The 18,920-nt window shown below is 44.6% G+C and overlaps 2 protein-coding genes and 1 long non-coding RNA gene across 9 annotated transcripts in view; 1 reads left to right on the forward strand and 2 right to left on the reverse strand.

Moving 5' to 3' along the window:
• The window catches only part of COL8A2 (collagen type VIII alpha 2 chain), a 205,502-nt gene extending 196,741 nt beyond the window's left edge, over positions 1-8,761 (forward strand). For all 7 annotated transcript variants that reach the window (XM_083511804.1, XM_083511803.1, XM_083511805.1 and 4 more), the window contains one exon: positions 4,193-8,761. In XM_083511804.1, coding sequence (XP_083367930.1) covers positions 4,193-6,114 — 1,922 coding nt within the window. In that variant the 3' untranslated portion in view covers positions 6,115-8,761. The remainder of the gene's footprint in view (positions 1-4,192) is intronic.
• LOC310710784 lies at positions 88-4,186 on the reverse strand. Its single transcript, XR_014528243.1, has 2 exons — positions 772-4,186; positions 88-561 (listed from the first exon to the last, which is right to left on the reverse strand). It is a non-coding gene; the product is annotated as an uncharacterized lncRNA (long non-coding RNA).
• On the reverse strand, positions 8,036-17,679 carry ADPRS (ADP-ribosylserine hydrolase). The gene is made up of 7 exons (XM_083511865.1): positions 17,368-17,679; positions 16,398-16,529; positions 14,656-14,752; positions 13,017-13,224; positions 11,084-11,271; positions 10,873-10,973; positions 8,036-10,280 (listed from the first exon to the last, which is right to left on the reverse strand). Exons 1-7 carry the CDS (start codon positions 17,552-17,554, stop codon positions 9,988-9,990), a joined length of 1,206 nt encoding a protein of 401 aa, XP_083367991.1. The 5' UTR covers positions 17,555-17,679; the 3' UTR covers positions 8,036-9,987.
• Between the last annotated feature and the right edge of the window lie 1,241 nt (positions 17,680-18,920).

The following is an 18,920-nucleotide window of genomic DNA, read 5'->3' on the forward strand; positions in this document are numbered from 1 at the left end:
CCTCAGTACCCACCCCCTGAGACAGCTGCCTCACTCTACCTCATGGTATCTGTTGCATTTGGTGCTAGAACAAGATGTTTCTCAGCATCATTCCAGAGTACATGTATTGCTGATGCAGAATTACAATTTATAGAACTGTGAGAGCGTAAAGGAAAAGGTATCTTTATCTAGGTGTCTTAAAGGCTAGCAGTGAAGATGGGCATCTCTTGCACAGGAATTACTGCTCAACCGACTAGGCTCATCAGATGTTTAAATGTGGTATGTAAGGAGGTTAAAAGACACACGCACACCCTTCTATGTAGCATTAAAGGGAGCAAAGGTCTTCTTTTCTTTTTCCCTGCCTTTTCCAGCTGTTGTGAAGCTCTTATCTGAACTGCAGCCAAGGAGAACAAAACAAAGCACAAACTCCAGCACAGCCTTACTGAGAAGTAACATTTTTGGCTGCTGATGGGCTGAGATTCAAGTATCTCTCTGTGCTAGTGTTTATTTCTTCCAGTGTGTTCTTGTTGCCACTGAACAGGCTGAGTTTGTGAAAACAGCAGGCAGCAGCAGCAGCACACCCTGGGTGAGAGGCAACAAAAGAAAAGAAAGAAAAGCTGATCAGGCAAGGAAGGAAGATTTGTCCAGGTTTTAGAACTAGGCTTTTCCACCTCCTTCCTCCCCTTCACTCCCACTCATTCTCTAGCTCAAGCTTGGGGTACATCACTCCAGCAGAACCCCTCCAAAAGAAACTCTACACCCGTGGCCCCACCCACAAGAGGGAGAAAGTACCTGCACACACACTCTTTTTCCAAGGACTGACAGTTAGATCCAATGGAATTAACTGGAACATTGAAGAGCCAGTCAGTTTAGAGTAGACAGTACTGAGCTAGCTGGACCAGTGGCCTGACATAGCTTCCTGTGAAGGTGCAAACACTTTGCATTTTCCCCAAGGACTAACTTGCAGCATGGTGACTGCTCAGAAAAGACAAATGTTCTGGGGACATGATACCTAACTATTCAAAAGCATGCAGAGAACATACTCTGAATGTGGAAAATATGCACATTGAGTTCTCAAATAAGAAAATAAAACGAGGAGGCAGGCATAGGGGCTTGAACCAGAGCCCTGGCTTAGCCCCAGTGCCTTTTACAAGGCAAGAAAAGTATATTGCCGGAGTAAACTGGGGGGACAAATATGAAGATGTGAATAGCTTCATGATCAGGTGATGGTCATAGCCAATGGAAAAATGCTAAAGCTTTATGTAACACCACCACCTAGTGGCTGTTTCTGGAATTTGCAGTCTTTCAAAGTCACAGTTTCTAAGTTGCATTATCAAGAGGCCTCCAAAGGCAGCTTGAGGAGGAAGCTTGTCTAGTTCCACTTATGATTGAGACACAAACAAAACCATGGGAACAGAACTACAGGAACTGGGAAAGTCTAGGTGCAATGAAACATAGGGGTTTGCCATGATCCCATCACTGGTTCCGCCGGAGGAAGCCAGGTACAGAGTGGTTTTCAGGAGAAAGTTGCCACAGTCTGAATCAGGAGCATAATCCAGATTGGGGCCTGAGGCTGCTTTTTCTCCAGAGTAAATGCAGCCAGGTTAAGTGTGTTTATTAAAGTGTGTGAGTAACTAACTAACTAACAACAACAACATTTTTATTATTTATACCCTGCCCATCTAGCTGGATTGCCCCAGGCACTCTGGACGGCATTTGATCTCTGACCTAAGTTCTCCACCTGTAAAATAGAATCAGTAAAAGACCTTGCAGGATTGTTCGGATGATGAACAGTTTGAAAATTAAATCAGATTTCTTCTCCACCTGTGATCTAAAGGGCCACAAACACATTTTGCTCTGCCAACACAATCAAGTGTCAAGGCATTTTTCTGAAGTCTACCAGGGAGTGGGAGTTGATTGCATACGTGCTCCCTCCCAGAAGCAGACACCATCCCTGCAAATAAAACACAGCATGTCAGGGTGATGGTTAGATAAATCGTTTTTGCTTTTATGTGCAGAGGTATTCTGCTTCCACCATCACCTTTAACTAAGCCTACCTGCACAGCAAAGCAAAAAAGAAACTTCTCCTAGCAGGTTCCTAGCAATAACATTTTTGATTTAATTGTTCATGACTTGCAGTGCCAGGAAAAACTTCGGCAACTGATTTTCTTGAAATGGCTCTTGATGAGGATTTATCATCAGAGGCATGGATCTGGTTTTAGAAAATAATTGATGTAGTGTTTTGAGAATTCACAGCACTTCAAATACATTATCCATTTTTAAGTATGTTAATTCTTGCAACCTTTTAACATAGGCCAGTATTATTATCCCCATTTTAGATGGGAAAGTGGGGGGGACGGGACTATGACTATATGAGTGCAAAGGGCTTAGTGTTTATGCATCACTCACGGCAGCTAACTAAAATCAAGAATGAAATTCACTAAAACAAAGAGCCTCCCATAACAGTTAGAATGTGAAGAACAATCCAATTCAAGAAGAGGCAGAGCTCAGATGTTAGAGAAATGGGGGCCATCCATTTAAGAAACCTTCCCTTAACACCCACCAGGCTTTCCCTCCCCACTTTCTTGGTGGGTGTAGCCTTTAAGCACTAGTTGAGGTTCTCCTCATGCCTCAATGGGAGGGCATAAATCCCCACACAAACAATGTTGCTGTTGAGCACACACTCTGTTTCTGCGGCGAGACATAATTCTTTTGAAATTGGATCACATCAGGGCTGCAGTGTCCCAATTTCTCCGTGCTAGCGTCCCCGGTTTGGTTTTCCTGTCTGCTTTCCTGACCGGCTGAAGTTGGCAAAGTTGCATCTGTTCGTTCTCTTTCCACCTCTCTCCCCCACCTCCCAATTCCTTTTCATAAGACTGGAGTGTGTGTGTGTGTGTGTGTGTGTGTGTGTGTGTGTGTGTGTTGTTTTTTCTTTCACTCTCATTCCCTCGCCTTGTAGGCCTGACTGCTTCCTTGTTCTGATGACCTAGAAAGCTAATTCTTCTCAAACTATTGACTGCAGCATAAGAACATACTGAAATAATTTTCCTCGGGAAAGCATTTTTTCCGGGCGCCGAAAGAGAAAGAAAAAAAACTTGCTTGAGCATACAAGCTTAAATGGCTCTCTTTGGCTGCATTACTACTGTGGCCACTTAAGAGCTGTATGGGCAAGGATTTCCTGAGATGCCTTTGCAACCCTAGCTAGGACAGTGGATGTGGGCAAGGCCTTTGATATGCAGATAAGCCACAAATGTTTCCACTAACAGGAGGAGAGTAACATCAGGAATGTCTGGTGCTAATTTTTCAGATTTGAAAATAAGGTAAGTGTATTCCATACACTCACCTACTGGAATGAGGGCTGTTTTGTCAATGCCATCTGGGTCTTTTTCCTCTCATGTGTGTTTCATTTGCAGAATTAGTCTCCCATTGGCTGAGGGAAACTGTTTCACAATGGCCAAATCTCTGGAGACTTTCTTTCTTTTGAAGAGATGGTGTTGATCCTGTCTATCGCTGCATCAAGACAGTGCTTAAACAGAAGTACATGCGGGGGGCGGGGGTGGACTCAAACTCAGCATCGTTGTGTAGAGTGAACAAAGGCTCTCTTACATCACTCGTGAGTTTTAGGGGAACACCATGGCATTTAAAAGAATGTAAGTTTAGCACAGTTTCAACAATAGAAAAGCAGGAGGCCTGCCTGAGCACTGTTCTTTGTTTTGTGCATCTTGCAAGCTAGGTTTCTTTACGAATGTAGTTTTCTTAAGGGGCTTGGTATCTGCCACCAAGCCTTTACCTTCATCTGTGACCCTCTGGTACAGGTGCTTTTGCACATGCAGAAACGTAATCACTTGTTCTTATTTTGGAGTTGTCTGGATTATGTTGTTTAATTGTCACAATGCAGAAATGCAGCTAATTATTCCAAAGGACCTCAAATCTAAATACATATTTAGAAATATGTTGTTGTTCTTGTGCAATGTCCTTTGATGGCATCAATGTGTCTACTCAAGACTTTCAGGCAACAAAGGTTGTTACCTACCCAGATACTATGTTCTGAAAGCAACAGAAGGAAGTTTAACCAATAATGGTGCTGGGAGCCATTGATAGTAGTTGGAGCTGAAGAGATGGCATGCATCTACATTTCCCTTGGCTTCCAAAATGTTACTTGCTAGTCCTTTCTTTCCCAATTCATACTGATGTGTCCCTCTTCTCTTCGCAGATATGCCACCACTGCTGCCAATGGACCTCAAAGGAGAACCTGGACCTCCTGGAAAGCCTGGCCTAAGAGGACCTCCTGGCCCACCTGGCTACCCTGGGAAACCCGGCATTGGCAAACCAGGGCTCCACGGCCAACCAGGCCCCGCAGGCCCACCTGGCTTTTCTGGCATTGGCAAACCAGGCATCCCAGGGCTCCCTGGCAAGGCAGGTATGAAAGGGATGCCTGGAATTAATGGTGAGCCGGGCATGAGAGGAGACCAAGGGCCACGAGGCTTGCCAGGCCCTCCAGGAGTGCCTGGACCAGCTGGCATTTCTGTGAACGGAAAGCCAGGCGCAACAGGAAGCCCAGGCCTGCCAGGATTCCGGGGGGAGCCTGGGGCCAAAGGAGAGCCCGGTCCCCGTGGCGAGCGTGGCATGAAGGGTGAAAATGGAGTTGGGAAGCCAGGGTTGATAGGGCCGCGGGGAAACGGAGGCCCCCCAGGCCCTGCAGGACCTCCAGGGCCACAGGGAATTGGGAAACCTGGACTTGATGGGTTGCCTGGTGCTCCAGGTGGCAAAGGTGACCCAGGGCTTCCAGGAGAGCCAGGGCTCATTGGGCAGCCTGGCCCTATGGGCCCACGTGGCCCACCAGGTGTGGATGGAATTGGTGTGCCGGGGGCAGCTGGTGTGCCTGGACTGCAAGGGCATATGGGCCCCAAGGGAGAACCTGGTCACCGTGGCCTTCCTGGCATGCCTGGGCCTACAGGGTACGGGAAGCCTGGTATGCCTGGCTTAAAGGGAGATCGTGGGCAACCAGGTGTGCCAGGAATCAGCGGAGAAAAAGGGGAGCCCGGAATGGATGGAGAGCCAGGTGAAATGGGTCCCCCTGGTATCACTGGGGGCCCTGGGATTCCTGGTTCTATGGGTATGCCAGGTAAACATGGCATTCCAGGCCCTAAAGGTGAAGCTGGACCAAGTGGGCCTGCAGGGCTACCAGGTATGCGTGGGGACCAAGGGCCTAGCGGTTTTGTGGGGAAGCCAGGGATTCCTGGGGAGCGAGGATTGCCTGGACCACAAGGGATGCCTGGCCCAATGGGCCCCAAGGGGGAAGGTGGATTTGCTGGTCTCCCTGGGGTCCCAGGGATTACAGGGCCCATAGGCCCAAAGGGGGATGCTGGTATTCCAGGGCAACCAGGCCTCAGAGGCTCATCAGGGATACCAGGTCTGCAAGGCCCTTCTGGTCCAATGGGGCCCCAAGGTTTACCAGGACTGAAAGGAGAGCCTGGCCTCCCAGGCCAACCAGGAAATGGCAAAGTAGGGGAGCCGGGTATTGTGGGTCCCAGTGGGCCACCAGGGGTTCCAGGAAATCCTGGATTAAATGGGCTTCCAGGACCACCAGGGCCACCTGGACCCCCAGGAGCACCCGGGATGTTTGATGAGACAGGGATTGCTGGCCTCCACTTGCCAAATGGAGGTGTAGAGGGAGCAGTTCTGGGGAATGGCAAGCCTGGGAAGCCGCAGTTTGGCCGAGGGGAACTATCTGCCCAGATGGTACCTGCCTTCACTGCCATCTTAACATCACCATTCCCAGCCTCAGGAATGCCAGTAAAATTCGACAGGACTTTGTACAATGGTCACAACGGCTATAACCCAGTGACAGGAATCTTCACTTGTCCCATCTCTGGCATCTATTACTTTGCATATCACGTGCACGTTAAAGGAACTAATGTCTGGGTGGCACTTTACAAAAACAACGTGCCTGCCACCTATACCTACGATGAATACAAAAAAGGCTACTTGGACCAAGCTTCCGGTAGTGCAGTGCTTGAACTCAAAGAGAATGACCAGGTCTGGATCCAAATGCCATCGGATCAGGCCAACGGTCTGTACTCCACTGAATACATCCATTCATCTTTTTCTGGATTCCTTCTCTGCCCTACATAACAGCTGTTGGGCACACCTCCTTTAATCCACTGTAGCCATAAACTTGTCCGTTAAAAATAAAATAAAAAACAGTGTCACTGGGAAGATGGTGAAAACCAATGGTGTGTGGAACCATTTTGACCAAGCTGAGAAGATAATTTGAGAGAGAAAACTTTGCTGTTGTTTTCAGTACCATCTTTGTATTCAGAATTTAGTTTACCCTAGTGACTGCACATCGACCACAGATGCTAACTTGAGGATTAGCTGCCCGTCAATTCTCTTAGGATGCACGGAAGGCATGTGATGGACAGCAGCACTCGGGGATCTGCAGGTTGTGTGACGTATCAACTTAAGACATCACCTTCCAAATTTAGCATTTGTTCACTTTTAATCTTTCTGCTCTAAAAGTGTGATTCAAGTCAGTCAAATTGTGACAAGTGATGAATTATCAAATTGTGGAATGCTTTGCATGAGCACCTTTTACACAATGCTTAACACATCTTTAAATCATGCCATCAGAGGTATATGGGGAAAGGGATGGCAAGTGAAACATATTCCAAAGCCAGAGACTTTTGTGATCCTCTACAAAAACAGGACTCCCTAAAGTGCACATGCTTGATAGTCCCTAAGCAAATCAAGTAGCTAAATACCCTTCATGAGTCAGCAGCCTAAAGAGATAGTTCTATGAACGCTGTTGTCTGACAAAACCAGTGTAAAGGCACTGCAGATATAGGTTCAGTTGCTACTAGCTTGACTTGTGTTATCTTCAAAGTGCCAGTTAAGAGACCATTTTTTTCAGGATGTGTAAACTTATTTGTTGTTCAGGGTGGTGGAAGTGCCCAACCACCATAAAAATGTTGATTTTTTTTAAAAAAAGTAGATTTCATGGTAACTTTCCATTCGATCATTTCTACAACGGTGCTATTAGCTACTTAATGTTATTCAGTATAGTGCAATATCTATTAAAAAGGTGCAAAGTGTTGTGTGCAAAGATTTATGTGATTTTGGAAAAGAATAATTTGTCTTTTCTTACCACTTTCTCTCAATAATGCTTGAAATGTCACCTGCCTTACAAGGTTATTCACAGATTTTGGGATAACTGATCATGGGTACAGTGCTTTCAGAAGTGGTAACGCATACCCTTAAATTGCTGAAGAGTGAGCTCTCTCATCTTGGAGAAATAATATGCTGTTTTGGTGATACCACATAAAAATAAGCAAGAGCCTCTTACTGTTTAGGCCTCTTATGAAGAAAATAGATGGCATTAATCCAGTTCATAGTTCAAAGAGCTTCTTTTCAAGTGTCCAGGATGCCACCAATACAGCGAGAGTGGCTTAGTTCAATTTCCCAGGTTTAATGTAGATAAAGGTATTTAAACATTAAAATGCAGTGAACTTTAAATTTGTGAACAAGTATTCTAGGGCGACAGTTGAGAGAGAAAAAAATCATCACATTTTGGTTTGTAAAAATAACTAACACTGATAGATGGATGCTGGAGAATTGAAATTTAGGTCACCTGCTATTTCAGTTGAGCTGCCAACTGCCTCTTCTTCTTTCCTTCATTTAACTTAAACTTGTATGATTTAGACACAAGCAAAAGAATAGGCCCAAGATTTCTGATTCCATCTGATGTTTTCTAAATTCCTGGAGAGGACAAGAATGCCAAAGGCACACTCTGCTTGCAATAACATCTTTGGTTTCACATTGGGTCACCACAGGCTAAAACTGAAGAAGCCAAGTGCACACATTTTCTACGTGCCTAATATTGGAAGAAGGCTTCCAAGAGACTGGTGCTCTAAATTTAAGTCTATTTTCCTGTGAAGTAGAATATTAAGCTTCCATTTTTAACACCATCAGATCTAAGAAAATGTGCTACTATTTAAAAGTCAGGTTGGCAGAGATTGAAAGTGTGGTGGATAAGTACTCTAACAGCAGCAGAGAATCACATAAACCCCAGAATTGCTCCTGGGTGTGTTGGTACACAATTTATTTATACTGTGTTCTAACACAGAGATAACCTCTTTTTTCAGCTCCTTTGGAGATTCAACATTTGTGATCTGGCTGGTAAGACAGAAAACACAATGACAAAAAGCACATTTATCTCCAAACTAAATTGTTCTGTTTCATGGGTGCTGTTCTGCAGCCTCACTCTTCTCTTCTCTCATACAGGGCATAACCCTTCTGCATTTATACAACTTTTAAAACTTCTTAATATAGAGGCTGTTATTACACATAGGAAATGAAGTGTGGGATGAAGAGGCTGATTCGCAAGTCATGAGTTAGCTTTTTTTTTTTAATGCAATGCCAGATATTGTCTGTGACAAAGTTTGGGGTTTTTTTGTTGGAGAGCATGTGGGAATTAGGTTTCAGTCAGCAGAAAGATCAGGTTTGGAAACTACTTTGAACTGTGCATTACAATATGCATTTTTATATACAAATTCTCTCTCTTTTAAAGAAAAGAAGTTTGCCTCTAGTATCTTCATTGCTAACCTAGTATATAGCGAATTTTTAGTTTTGTAAATACTTATGTTACATGCACTGTTTCATAGTAAATTTGGTTTTAAAATGCACTCTTGTTTTGTGATCAAAAACTGGTCTTCACTTTTGAACTGAAACTACAGTACTTGATTGTATTGACCCAACATCAATAAATCTTATTTTACAAAAAGATTTGCATTTCACATTACTGCCTGCAAAAATCATGCCAATGTAAATATTGTTTGTTTGTAAGTCACTTTGGGTTGCCTTGGGCAATCTAAAGTGACTAGCAAATTCAATAAATAATAATAGTAATTATTATATTTTCAACTCCTCGTCTTTAGAGCAAGCCTGTTCTTCGATCACCACTGTGAAAAACAGGTTTTCAAGCTGACCAGGACAGCTAAGGACTGACCCAGAGGCCACTGTATGCACAGGGAGGCCTCACGAGAAAGGTGGCAGTGCCACAAACATTGACACCAACAGTGCTTTTGGTTAGACTTTAAATTCTAACAAACTCTAATTTGAATATTTGTTTCTTAAAAACAAATAGAATTCAAACCAGGTAGGAGGATATCCTGAGCCATTTTCCTTGGGGGCATTGTACTACTTCTAACACCAACAAAGTTCAGTGTCAGTAGACCTAAACTACACAGTCAATTCCTGAATTTCATTTGGGCCATGTGATCTGGATCTGGCACGTTTGCACAAATGATAGTCCCCGATGTGGACATCTGGTGGCACTGGAGTCCAGACAGGCATGCTGGGTGGACAGAAATGTGGCACCTGCTCCCCTTCAAACTTAGGAGGATGCATCATCCATTTGGCCTTTTGTTTTCTATTGCGGGCAGCAGTGTATTTTACTTGATTTTAAATTTACTACTGGTAACACACATTCCTGGTTATCAAAGACATATGTAAAATCTCCAGATTTCAAGTACTCCAAGATTACTCAGTTACAAGACAAGAAAGTCCAGTCTTTCGTCCTCTGGCTTTTGCAACCACACAGGAAATCCAAAAGCAATTTCTGTAGCTACCGTTTGATGAATTTGCACCATAACAATGGACGGAAAGCAGCGCTTACAAATCCTTACCTTGCTCCTAGCAGAGCTCAGTACAAGGGTTCCCAACACTTGGGCGTAGTGAACTGAGAGAGATTTGACTCCAACTGAGATTTAATAATAAAAGTCTAAAAATCAGAGACTGTAAGAGGAGCAAGATATTATGTATGCAGCAGAAAGCAACTGGCACTTTGAGCAATTGGTTACAAGCGGAACCTTTATCTGCCACACAAAATATCCTAGGCATGTTTCCCATGAGGGAAAAGAAGCCCCACATTGCAAACGAGTTCTTCTTTGGAAGATGAAACAGAAACACAGTTCTGATGACGAGGTACAGGGTTCCTTTTTCCATGGCTCAAATCCGCTGGCAGTAGAGTTCATACAAGCTGTCAGCCAACTTCTCTGTCTCCTCAAAAGATTCACAGCTATACTTCCAGCTTTGGGGCACCTGCTCTTCCCCATAATACGCCCCAGCAATTGCCCCAGCCATTGTAGCAATGGTGTCTGTATCCCCACCCAATGAGATGCAGTAGACAATGGTCCGTTGCAGACTGTTGAAGTCCTCAGGGATATCTGGGTGAGACTCCATGCAGCGCAGAAAGGAATAGATAGCAGTGGGGACAGAGCGCAGGGCTGCAATGTCATTGCCTGACAAAAGAATTCCCTTTAGCAAGCAACAGCACATGCATCTAGCCTTCCACCATAAACTCTCATTATATTCAGTACAAAGTGATTACTATAGAAACGTGTATGTGTGTGTACCCATACCGTTATATACATGACCATTATGCCTCACATAAATCCACAAGCATGTTATGCTGGCTATAAACACATCCTAGTGTGCACCTCCAAGATCAGATACTTGGAATTGTGGCTACTCTGAATGCTGAAGTTGCATTTCTGCCTATCAGCAGGTAGTTCCCAAAAGACCTAACCATTAAAAACTCATGTGTATGTATGTGTTTAAGCTATTTATACCACAACTTTCATAACATCCTATGAAAATTTCCAACAGCCAAGCATGCACTGTGTGAAGATAATTTGTCTTAAACCTCCCACAACTCATCCACTCTCTCACACACTATTGAGCAATTATTTTACTATTCTATCTAGTTCCTACCCCAATGCTGATGATTTAAATAAACCACATGCTTGAATTTTACAATTCTACAGATTAGTGTTTTACTGTTTTCTGGTCACAAAATGGGATTCCGTGCCTTGTGCTCAATATTGTACATACCTAATTCTGACACCACATCTGATTTTGACACGGTGCTCTGCTCCAAAAATTCTTTGATCTTCTTTAGACGCTTTGAATATGGCAACTCCTCATAGCCCAGCCTGGAGATGAGAGACTGGGTTCAGGCATGTGCTTCAAGGGGGGGTATGCTGCCCCCTTGTGTTACATCCAAGTATAAATGTAAGTCTGCCCTCAGATGGCTATTACTTACATTCGTGCATCCGCAACAGACTTGTCATCTGCTTCCACTTCCTCCATGTGGCCTATCAGCTGCTCCACGAACTTCTCCCGATTCAGCTCTACACTCTGTAGAGCGTAGTGAACTGCCAAAGCCTGCAGTATGGCTCCATTATAGCCCAAGGAATTGGAGTGGGTCAATTCAGCACTCAATTTGGCAAACTGCAAAAGCAGAAGACATTGTTGTAAAAATTAAGCCTGAAGAAGGGGGCATGTCTTAAACCAACAGGGTGTGTGTCTTACCTGCCTAGCATCTTCTCTGACAGATGCTGGCAACAAATGTAGGAAGCAGTGACAAAGCAGTCTAAGGACTTCCTTGCCTTTCTGACTTACCCACAGTATCAACATATGCAGTTGAACCTAAGAAGGTAAGGCAACCCTGCTAGACCAGGCCACTATCTGAAGCTGAATGTGAGAAAATTCAGAACAGATTAGACAAACTCATGTCAGTGGCTTCTAGCTATTAAGCAGTATGCCTCTGAACACCAGTTGCTGGGGAACAAGTTAGAAATGTTCTGCTCAGGTCCTGCTTATGGGCTTTCCTTAAGGACCACTATGAGGACAGGAATGATGTTGGACTAAATGGCCCTTTAGCCAGATGCAGCATGGCTCTTATGTTCTTAGCCTGTCTCCACAGTGGCTGAACCAATGCTTCCAGAAAGCCCACCAGCAGTACATGAAAGCACTACCCCCACCCTTGTTGTTCCTCAGCAACTCCTTATTCAGAGGAATTTTGTCTCTGAATCTGGTGGTAGTTATTAGTGGACTTACTTTCCTTGAATCTGTTTCATCATTTTTTACAAGCCATATAAATAAGTGGCCATCACCACGGCTTCTGGCAACAAATTATAAAAATCCTGAATGAACTTTTCTAAACTTCTCTGATACCACAACATAAAAAGAATTCTCTTCAACCTGTTCTGATACTGCTCCTTAGTCTGATGCTGCTACCACCCTGCCTAAGACTTTTTGCATGTTGCAACATGACTCTTCTCAATGTCATGACCGCACAGTACACGTGAGGGGAACTGTTACACACACACACCGTTCACTTGCAAGTCCCTGAGAGCTCCCACCAACACTACTATAACAGTAGGCACAACTGCAGCAACTTCCTAAGATATTGGCACCACAATGTGCAGGACCAAATCCTATAACTCTTATCTGACATCCCATACGCACGGCAACCAGCAAATGGCCACATTGGAGAGATTATGGGGGATATTGTTGGATCGCTCCTTACAGATATTACAAATATTACAAAAACATTGGCCCATGCAGATATGAGACTATTGCATATTTCGGCTAATTAAACCAACATATTATTTATTTATCTGTCACCTAATATGCAAGTTACATGCACAAGTAAAAAGTGCCATCCAGTTTAATAAAGGAATACACAAAAAAACAACAACAACAAAACCATGCACACCCAGAAACAGCAGTAACCACCATACATGTCAACGTGGCACTGGAAAGATGTTAATGCCAGCACTTGGTGGGTCTCACTGGAGACAGCATTCCATACACACAGATATGTCCATCCAGCCTAGGACACTGTTTGTGATGTGCTTTTATTGTTATGTAGTCAGCATTATTTCAGTAGTGGCGCCTTCCCTGTGGAACACCCTCCCACCAGATGTCAAAGAGAACAACAACTACCAGGCTTTTAGAAGACATCTGAAGGCAGCCCTGTTTTGGGAAGCTTTTAATGTTTGATGTATTATAGTATTTTAATATTCTTTTGGAAGCCACCCAGAGTAGCTGGGGAAGCCCAGCCAGATGGGTGGGGTATAAATAAATTATTATTATTATTATTATTATTATTATTATTATTATTATTATTATTATTATTATTATTATTATTATTATTATTTCAGCAGGTTACGTATAAGAAATCAACAAACCTTCTTTACATCTTGAACGTTAGAGTAAGCTAGTGAAATGCCTGCTACTCTCATGGCACCACCATTCCCATAGGAGCCTTTCCCGTTAAACTGCTGTCTCGCTGGCTCAAACACATCTCTGCATTTTGGGCGGAGAAGTTTCTTGAATACAGTAATCACACTGGCGCCATAGGTCCGGTCAGGGTCTTTCTTGTATTCTTCAGCAAACCTGCAGGGAGACTATGTTAAAATGCAACTCCACTTACATTCTGTGAGCTATCACTGGACAGCTGCTAATATGAAAAAAGAATAGTACCTAGTTGGTCCAGTTAGCAGGTTGAATTTGGAGGATATATTTATTTCATTTATAAATTGCTTCCCGTGAAACATCCCAAAGCAATTTACCAATAAGAAAACCAATAAGAAAACACATATAAATACAATTTCTAGGCCAATGAAGATAGGACTACATAAGAACATAAGAAGAGCAATCTATTCTCACAGTGGCCAACCAGATGTCTGTGGGAAACCAGCGAGCAAAATATGAACACAAAAGCACACTCCCCTCCTATGGTTTCCAGCAACTGGCATTTGGAAGTATTGCTGCCTCCTACTGGAAAGGCAGAGCACAGACATCATGGCTAATAGCCACTGATAGCCCTTGCCTCCACAAATTAATTGGTCTACTCCTCTTTCAGCAAACCTGACTACCGCACTGCTCTCTCCTAACTTTAGATCATATAGGAACAAGTTAAAAAGCACAGGTCCCAATGCCAATCACTGGGGGAATGGGATAAAAATTTCCACTTAAAAGGCTTGTTGGAAAAGGAAGGTCTTCTACAGGTGCCAATAGGTGAACAATAAGTACAGTGCCTGATTGCCCAGCAGTGGCAAAGTGGGTGAATTAACTGATCATGCTACTTAGTCAAGTTAAAGTTCGCAACTCTGTTTCACACAGGGCGTAGATTCTTCTCAAGCCCTCTTCAACAGTATCTTAGGGGCTGTCCCTGTGTGTTTAGGAAATACATGCAAAGAAGCTCCCTAAACGTTGCCAAACATGTACATCTCTGTAGTGGAAACAATCAGATAAGAATAAAGGAAACTCTGGGAAGCTTTTCTTTTCCTTGCCTAACACAAGAAAGGAGGACTGAGAAATTCCTCAAAACCTGGGAAGAGAAATGCTTACATAAACTCTCCCCCCTTTTCCCACCACACCACACAAAAAGGCTCTAGGACATTTCATTTTTGTTAAAAACTGGTATGGTTGGGTAAGCATGCAGGAAACTCTACACAAAGATGCCTTAAGTTGCACTCATATACTGAGAGCTAAGTCCCAATGAACAGGGTAGATTTTACTTCTGAGTAAATCTGCACAGGATCATTGCCTTGTCTTTTTAAATTTTCAAAAAACAATGTGAACGTGCAAGTTCCCACTCCCACGGAAGCAGTTGAGAAGTGTTTTAGGATACAGAAAGGAATGAATAATCATCAAAATAAAAAAGGACAGAGTCCATTTCAATGATTTCTTTGTCAAACCCACCAGTCCATCCAGCCCATTACTGCGAACTGTGACTGGTTGCACCTGTCCAGAATCTCAAGCTGAGAGAGATTTTCCACACCTACTCTTCAAGATATCTTGTAACTACAGCACCCTCCTTACCGCTTTGCCATATCCACTTCATCAAAGTCCTGCTTGGCTAGTAGTGACCTCACTATCGAGTGAGTCATAGCTGTGTCATCACTGTAGAAGTGGATTCCTACAAGGCAGGAAGTGCAGAAATGTCAGCATACGATGGATAGACTAGAAAGCACGTGGATGTGTGCCCGTTCGCATCCAGAGGTACCACTGTAGTTCCATTAGTGCAAGGATTTCCATTTGCACAGTGGAACTTCCTCTCCTCTCCTCTCGTCATGCACTCCTCAAATTTGCTAGGGAAAACCCAGAATAAATTTAAGGGGGTTTCAGAGAAAGGAAGGACATGTTTTGTTCCACAGCCAAAGGTTCCTGCACTAATGGAACTACTTGATACCGCCCTCAGTCAATAAAGACTCTTGTGGGATCTTACTCTTCAAGCATAAGAAGAAAGCATTTTTAAAACAATTTATATCCCTTTCACTGTAAAAAGAATGCTCAGAGCAGCTGTCAAGCAGGGCCGGCCCACTCATGAGGCAAGGTGGGGTGACCACGTTGGGTGGCAGGATCCACAGGGGCAGCAGATCCAGCATCCAAGGAACACATCACCTGCTGCTACCACCAGAGGGTTAAAAATTCCCAAGGGGCCAGGTGCATTTTGCAACTAGCACAGGTCCAATTGCAACCACATGGAGATCTCTGGATGCCAGGTTAGCAAATGACATTCAATATAGCTGGCCCCTCCAGCTTTCTTAAGAAGATAAGATGAAGAACTTATTTATTGCATTTTTACCTCACCTTTTTCTCCAAGGAGTATATGGTTCAGTTAATCCCTACAATGATCCTGTGAGGTAGATTAAGTGGCTGTGATTGGCCCAAGGTCACCCAGTGAGCTTCATGACTGAGTGGGGATTTGAACCCTGATCTTCCAGGTTCCAGGATGACACTGTAACCCCAACACCACACCGGCTTCCTAGAGTACTTCTGCTATGGGGCAGCTATATAAATTAAGTAGGTAAATAAATGGGGATAACAAAATGTCACATAGAAGGATTGGAAATATTTTCATTAAAGCTTGAATCTGTTTTATTCTGGATCGTTTTATTTGATGTTTTAATGTGTTATAAACTACTTTGAGCTTTTTTCTTTAAAATACAAAGTGGTATAGAAATGAAATTATTATTATTATTATTAATAATAATAATTATTATTATTATTATTAATAATAATAATAAATCTCATGGGGGAAATGGAACCTAGACATTCTGTTGTGGCAACTGCAACCTATGCTTAAGGTGGAGATTAGTGTACAGTGGTACCTCCGGTTGCGGACAGGATCTGTTCCAGAGCTCCGGTCGGATCCCGAGGTTTTCGCAACTGGAGGGACCGCTTCTGCGCATGCGCGTAGGGCAAAACCAGAAAAATACTTCCGGGTTTGCCGCGTTCGCATCCTGAAGGATACGCAACCGGAGGCGTGCGTATCCAGAGGTACCACTGTATATATCTAAGTTTCTAACACTGCTTCCACAGTGGCTGCTCTCCCCAATGCCATCTGTACATCCGGGCGACCAAGAGATGTGGCTTGTATCCTCCCATCCCTCTGGAGGAAATGGCAAGGGCTGCCTCTGGGGTCTCCTGGGGTCTGCACCCACCTGGCATGATTCAGAGTGGGGCTCTCCCCTTGCCTTTGATTCCCACCTCAACCAGCAGGGAAGGCTGCTTTGATTCCCCGCCACTCCACGTTGTCCCTGATGTAGATCTTTACTCACCCAAATCTTCCCTATGTGGATCCGTATAACCCCCTTGTTCCTGGTGCAAATCTTCACACGCTCCTTCTTGCCTGGCTGGGGAGGATGTTTTGTGGTTCGTCTCAGGTGCCATCCTGTCTTGGGCCGGCCGTTCTGACAAGGCATTAAAAATAACCAAAATAAAATAACCAAAATAAAAGCACCTGAGTGTTGTTCATCGCCCTTTGGATTCTATGCCCCGAATCTGTACAGTGACCATACACAGAGCCAGGAAGCCATTTCTTTCAAAGTTTCCATCAGAAATAAATTCACTTTTCGTCCTCTGCACCCTCAGGCTTGACTTTCCAAGGTGTCTCTCTCTCTCTCTCTCTCTCTCTCTCTCTCATATATACAGCATATACAGCATCTTCTGTTATCTTGGGTGCTTCCCACCCAACCTGTTTGCTGATTTTGACGACGCAGAGAACCCTACTTAATGAGGATTCACTCCGATTTGTCTTGGGAGGAGGCTAGGCGTCGTGGGGTCAAATCATTCGTTTGCCTTCCCCTTACTGCAGAACAAAAAAACCCCGACGCTCTCGAGAAAGCGGGCTTGTTGAGCAAGACCTCCAAAAAACCAGCTTCACCTGCGCAAGTTGAATTTGCGGCCTCTGGAGGCCGCCCCTAGCAAGGGGAGCTTCGCAAGGGCTGATAATCCCACGGCACGAAGTCTTCCTCTCGTGACTGCCCACCGTTTACCGTGGAGAAAATGTCACAGCCCCGACTACACACCGAGGCGTGAGCCGCCCCGACCCCTCGGGAATAAATGTATGTGGGGCGGCGGGGAAGGGTCGCTTGCCCAAATAAATTGGGGGCTCTCCCTCCCCCCACACACACACCCCGAAAAGGAAGGGCCGCCTCCCTCACCCCTGAGGGTCACCATCTGCTGAGGCAAAAGCGGCCCAGCTGACTCCGGAGGCGGCCGAGCCTCCTCAGCCCCTCCTATTTTTACCTTTCTCGGGCGGCTGAAGCGAGCGCACGAAGCGCAGCAGCTCCGCCAAGTTGACCGTCTCGAAAGCTTCGAAGCCGCCGCCCAAGCAGTCGCCCAGCAGCGCTCCGAGCAGGCAGCCTCGGAACCGGCTTCGGCTCAGCACAGAAGCCGCGGCGGCCCCACCGCTCCCCACCGCCGCCGCCGCCATCTTGGCTCCTTTCGTTCGAGGCGGGAAGAGCGGCGCCCGGCGGCCACGTGCCGCCCCCGCGCGGCTGCAATGGACCCGCTTAGCCGCCGACGGGGGGAGGTGGTCGCCGCTTTCGCCGTCCCGATGCCCTTGTGAAAAAACAGCATTTTGTGTCTCGTTGAGTTTTTCCCTCAGCCGCCCTTTGTTCAGGCAGAGTACGGGGCGGTGTAGAGCATAGCAACAAAACGAAAGAAAAGACGGAAGAGATCTGAACAATAGAATAGACCGCAGGCAAATGTAAAAACCCCATTTAAAAATGCCTGGGCAAGCCTAGCATTGTTACAGCACAGCATCAAGAAGAAGAAGAAGAAGAACTCCTCTTACTCTAAATGAAATAAAAACAACTCTCTTTCTGGAGTAGCGAAATTCCACCGTGGAATAGCTTTGTATACTAAGAAGGGCGTGTCCTGGAGCTACAACCCTACAGGTGTTTTACCTGACCTTGGGGGGTGTGGGTGTCAGCTACTTTAATAGGAAAAGGGTTTTTTTTAAATCTATATTGGCATCTCACATCACTGATGCATTAGGTCACCAGCTCCCTCAGAGCAGTGCTACCTCTGGAGTTAACAGCTTGGCCAGAGTCTTAAGCATGTTGTGCCCAGACACAGGCTCCAAATGTAATTGCGCTTCTTGGCTCCCTGCGAAGCCAGGTAGCAGATTTTAGGTGCCATTTATGAGAGCAACGTGAGAGAGAAAGACAATTAGATCTGACCTGTAGCCGGCACAGTTCCTAGGAAGTTATCCTGCGGAAGCCTTACCAAAATATTGTACTTATTTCCCAGTAAATTGTGTTCTGTATGGGAGATTCCAGATGAGATGTTTATTGAGCATTCATCCAGATACATTCACACCGAAGTGATACAACCAGCTAGTGGTTATCTTACACTTCCCATTTGTCAATTTTCTGTCAATTTTCTTATCAGACTTCCTGTGATTAGAAAAGTGATGGGATATTTGCACATGTGCAGGATAAGAACCCTTTTTGTGTGTGTGCAAATTAATTATCCCGCAAGAAGCAAGAGAGTGCACCATTTGGAGTCTTTTGCCTTTATAGAGGAGGCTAGTTTCTACATACACTCACACGTGCCTTGCTGTCCTCAGTCCTAACAAGCAAGGTGCATTATTGAGTTACAGCTATGCCAAAACATTTTACACATCATGTGTCAGTCAGGAGTGTGGTCATGGGAGAGTTTCAAGGGCCACACAGTTGCCTTGAGCACTGCATTTGATCCCTGGCTTGAGATTCCCCAAATGTACTTCGCCAAACCTTTATTAGGTGTTACAAGTATAGGCCATTATAAAACAACCATATATAAAAATTTAAAAT

Source organism: Podarcis liolepis (genome assembly GCF_965112155.1).
Source record: "Podarcis liolepis genome assembly, chromosome: 7".
NCBI lineage: Eukaryota > Metazoa > Chordata > Lepidosauria > Squamata > Lacertidae > Podarcis > Podarcis liolepis.